At 43.2% G+C, this 5,078-nt stretch overlaps 1 protein-coding gene across 1 annotated transcript; it reads right to left on the bottom strand.

Annotated features, from left to right (window-relative positions):
- Positions 1 to 1,505: 1,505 nt before the first annotated feature.
- Positions 1,506 to 3,804, bottom strand: LOC139112980 (uncharacterized). Its single transcript, XM_070673895.1, has one exon. It carries the CDS (start codon positions 3,802 to 3,804, stop codon positions 1,825 to 1,827), a length of 1,980 nt encoding a protein of 659 aa, XP_070529996.1. The 3' UTR covers positions 1,506 to 1,824.
- Between the last annotated feature and the right edge of the window lie 1,274 nt (positions 3,805 to 5,078).

Genomic DNA, 5,078 nt, shown 5'->3' with positions numbered 1-5,078 from the left:
GTCGGGTATCCGGAATTAAGCATGCATCTACGGCAAAAGGGAAGACGCGTAACCTTTTGTTCGAAGTGACGGTATCTGATCTCGCACCTAGCTTGGAGCAACCAATTGATAACTGCTCTGGTTAATCCCAAAGGAGCTGTGCTAACGGGCATTCGAGGACGGGGTCGATTTGGGCACATTTACGTTCTTTTACTGAGATTCACTCCCTATATGATCGATGAATATTTCTACTGGTTCTCCTAGCAAATATACTGTATCTCCGCTTAATTCAAGATAACGTATAAAATCGCGATGAACTAAGGGGCAAACGCCACAATTCCTGTAAGCTTCCGACAGCTCTAATTTTATTCTACACTCGCGACACTTTAATGTATTAGGAGCGTTCCCGAAATACAGGTAATGATCGACGACGTGTACAAAGTTGGATTTGAAAGAGTCTATTAAGGGTGCACAACCGAGACAATATAGCTCACGAGTTTCGCGATGTCGTCGGTATATTTTATGGACACAGCAAGCGTTTGCTATCCACTCTGATCTAGTAGCAGTTAGATTTAATAACGCGTAGTTTCTTTCGTTGACTCTACAGTAATTAGCCTGACTCGGCGGGCACATTTCCGTTTAAAACGAACATTACAAATGAGGTTGGCAGGTACTTACCCAATCTCGGCATCTCATCTGCGCTGCTTTGGATTGCTTCCTCTGCGTTTCTATGAATTCAGCGTCGCAGTCTTTGACTTCCTTCTGAGGTGGATTTTCGTAGGCTCTCCTGCGTGGGTCGTCCTTCGGGATGTCGTTCAAGGAAGGCCTCTTTATGACGTAGGTAATCGGCTTCAGATGATAGATCGAAGTTCCACAAGAGTGTCGATTTAGCGCGTGATAATACGCGGTGATTTTACGTATTTGATATTTACGGCCGCCGCGTCGTGATTTAGAGTTTGTCATGGGTAGTTTCACAGAATATGAATAAGTTAACTAAAGATTCCAGGCAGAAAGCGTGCAGTGCGGCTGCACCACTTCCAACGCAGGAATACCTGTTAGACTGAATCTCAAAGACGTGCAGTGCGGCTGCACCGAAATCAATCTTCAATCACACAGGTTAATAAATATAGCAAATAGTGAAACTGTTGGATTATGGTAAGGTAAGGTATCACTGAATCTAGCACACGATGTAGAATTAACAATAAGTATATATTCTAAAGTTACGTTACAATAATGTTGGTTATACAAGAATAAAGTTTAAGATATAAGTACGAACTAGAAGAAAATAGTAAAGGACCCGCACGCGGGATGGACTCTCCTTAGAGAGATGTGACTCGACTTAGAACTGGGTACGAAGTGAGCTCTCTAGCTCGGGCATGGACCTCCTTCGGTTTGATCCCCTCCATCGTCGTTGGCTGACGGTGGGGGTGATGCGCGCGCCGCCGCTGGCCGTTGATGGGGCGATGACGCAGGTGGGGATAATGCGCGCGCCGCCGCTGACTGTTGGTGGGGCGATGACGCGTCTGCTCTGCTGACTGTTGCGTGGGGGTGATGACGTAGGCGATGACGCAGGTCCATGTGGTACGCAATACGATTACGCAATACTATCTTATGCTTAATGCTATTCTTATATAATGTGTTTACGAAGTGGTATATTGACGCACATGCGTCTAAGTAGATTAATTCTTATAGGTCTAAAATAGATTAGAAGTGTCATACAAGTAAAAGGCGAAAAATTTCTTAGGCGTAGTGTTTCTTATTAACTATGTGTTGTGGGGTCGTAACACCTCCCCCCTTAAAATAAAAGATTGGCCAATGTGCCAATGTTTTTGCTTAAAACTATACTTAATTATTTCCGTCTATATATTGACGCAGTGATGCGTATGTATACTTGTGGGGTACCTTTTCTTCAGGAAAATCAGCTTTGGAGGTTGATGGCGGGTGAAGAGCTTCTATCGTTGAATGGGGTTTATCTTCTTTGGGGATATCTGGCTCTCGTTCCCTTGTTGGTTTTCCTCCCAGGTGTAGTAACAGGTGCGTGACTGAACTCCACAAGGCTCCCAATAGATGAAGACTCCATCCGTAGACGGTGTGTAGAGCGTAACCATGAATAATGGTATCCATGCAGAGTTTTACAAATCGGATGATTAGGAAGATTGCCAATATTCCTGCACTGGCTGATCCAAATGACATGAATCCTTTCCAGATTCGTCGTCCCGTATTTTCAGCAATATGATCGAGTGTGGCTTCATCCAGTAAGCCAATCATAGATATTGATCCAGGTGCGACTTTATTTCCCATCGCGCCTTGTGCAATGTTGTTAATCATTGCTGGTTTTTCCACTGGAAACATTATGTGTGTCCTGAGTCGGTCTAGGTCGTCGGTAGAGTAGATTCCGCTCGCTGCTAGACCTGCTGGGCTGGTATAATGCCATTTAGGTTGTGATAGTGGTTCGATTATTGGAGGCGGAAGAGTTTCCATTGGTCGTGGTGCTACTCTATACCAAGTGTTTTCGATTTTGTACATGGCAGGTAATAAACCATGGCAATCACGAACTGTACCTTTTCTCGTGATTATCCGGGATCTTGGTAATAAGAAGAACGATTCGTTGTGCCTCGTAATTGGCAACTCGTTGTAGCAGTCTTCGGTGTGTCTAATTTTACACTCCACTGGAATGCATTTAATCATGTGGATGACTTCTCCACTTGTTACGGCAGTATAACCGGGTCCTTTCATTAGTCTTATCGCCATTTCGTCTGGTGCGATACTGGCTAGTGATAAGGCGTTTTGTAGCACTTGGCGCTCCAATGCGCATTTCTGTTCCATAATGTCTCTGTATAGTTTAGACAGTTGGGTCTTTATATGCTTTTCTACATATATAAATTTAGAATTCACATATGCGAAAATGTCTAAATTATCGACTGATATTTTAGATCTTGTCTTGAAGGTTGCTCCTCTTTTAGTCTCCAATATGAATAGCTTCGGGTGTTCCGTTTGCAGTAATGTGTATCCACACACATTGATTTCGTGCGTTTTGGTCAGAGCAAACGTTGTATCTTGTGATGTCACTGTGTAGATTATTGGGTTGTCTGGGTTATTTCGTGATGTCAATTTTGCAGCTATTCCTTCATACAGTATGTCGTATCGATCGAAGTGGCAGGTATCAGTGGGTAGAATTGGCCAATACGTTTCTGTCCCTTCAGCGTCCATGCAGTATCCTCTTGAAAGAGTGCATTTTGTTCCAACTGGTAGTATCACTTGTCCTGAAGCTCGTTTTACTGGCGCTTCCGAGGATCTGAGTGTAATCTTGATACTGGCCTGTACCACAACGTTCTCCCAATTTCCATATCCATCAGAGTATTGTGATCCGCTACAGCGTCCATCGACTGACACGGATCCGGCTAACGTTGCGCTTCTGAAGTTGGTTGAGTTTTTGGTGAGTCCATCGAGAATGGCGTTGACAATAGTAATGGAGCCGGTGTCGTGTATTCTTCTGCAAGCTTGTTCGCCTACTTCCTGAATGTATTCGCGGCGTCCATTATGAACGACTGATGTGTGCGAGTGCATTCCACAGTAGGAAATGGTTCGGTCTATTTCTATTCTGCATTGGGTTATGGTTACCCTATCGTAGTCCGATGTCTGCATAAGTTGTACGTAGACTTTTTCTTCTTTTGGTTCCAGGCTTCCGACGTCACAGTCTCCAATATCGAGAAGTGATAGTGTGGTTATATTCATTCCTTGTCCTCCACAATCATAGCCTATTAGCGCTGTTGCTAACGGCAAGAGTGTTGTGATGACGAGAGTCTTCCTGGCAGAGAGAGTCATGTTGTCGGTCAGTGGTCTTCGGGTGTAGTGCCGGTTCTTGGCTCCGATGACCGGGAATATGTATCCTTTTCAGGTGACTCAGCATTGGGAGGGGCTAACTTAATCTTATCCATGTGGACGGTTCGCGTGACTCGGTTGTTTATCTTAAGACGTACGTTATTTCGAGGGAGTATCTCAATTACTTGATAAGGTCCTACATACTGGTCCCCAAGTTTATGTGTCGGTTCTTTTAAGAGATACACCATATCATCTTTCTTTATACAATTTAAATTCTGTCTTGCGTCGTATCTTGCCTTTGATTTATGTTTCGCATTTATAAGATTAGATTGGGCGCTCGTCTGTACATCATGAATCTTATCGTGTAACTTAATGAGATAGTCGGTATAGCTTTCGTTCGGAACGTCTTCTGGGAATGGATTGCTTGTCGGTACGCGGGCGGCTTTGCCAAATACTAATTCATGAGGCGTGTAACCCGTTCCCTCATGAACGCTCGTGTTGTAAGATAAGCTTGCTAAGCTAAGATAACAGTCCCAATCGGATTTGTTATCTACAATTTGTTTTAAGTATTCCCAGAGAACGTGGTGTGACCGTTCTATTGACCCATTCGCCTGAGGTCGATAAGCGGTCGTCTTAAAAGTAGTTATCCGAAATCGTTTGGCTATCGCTCGCATGAGACTGTTTAAGAAATGTGACCCTTGGTCTGTCAATAGCGCTTTAGGAGCACCATAAATACAGATAAACTTTTCAACGAATGCGTCGGCAACGTCTAACGCGCCGGCTTTCTTTAAGGGTATAGCTAATGAATATTTTGTCAAAAGATCTTGGATAGTTAAAATGTATGAATGTCCTGTGCGAGAGGTAGGCAACGGTCCCATAATGTCCATAGAAATTTTATCAAACGCAGTATCAGGGGTATCGGTTAATACCATCGGTTGTTTAGGCTTAACTCTAATTAACTTTTTACGTTGGCAGTTTTTACAATTCTTTATAAACTTTTCTATCTCCATTTTCATTCGTGGCCACAGATAATGTTCGCGAATTCTACGGTAAGTTTTTGTTATACCTTTATGTCCGCCTATTGGTGATGCATGATTTTCATTAATAATATTCATTCTTTGATTTTCAGGTGGAATACTAATTTCGTTGGAGCAGACAGTGATTCTAACTTCCGTTCCTCTAAATGTATCATCTAAAAGTCTGTGGATGGTAAGCCACGGTATGTTTCCTACTTTGCCCTTACTGATTGAAAAGCTAAGAAGACCAAGTTCTTTAAC

Source organism: Cardiocondyla obscurior, unplaced genomic scaffold (assembly GCF_019399895.1).
Source record: "Cardiocondyla obscurior isolate alpha-2009 unplaced genomic scaffold, Cobs3.1 scaffold77_0_77356, whole genome shotgun sequence".
Lineage (NCBI taxonomy): Eukaryota > Metazoa > Arthropoda > Insecta > Hymenoptera > Formicidae > Cardiocondyla > Cardiocondyla obscurior.
This window is presented reverse-complemented; position numbering and strand designations above follow the sequence as displayed.

Coding starts and splice junctions, on each gene's coding strand:
- LOC139112980 (XM_070673895.1), bottom strand. CDS start 3,804: ATGACTCTCTCTGCCAGGAAGACTCTCGTCATCACAACACTCTTGCCG.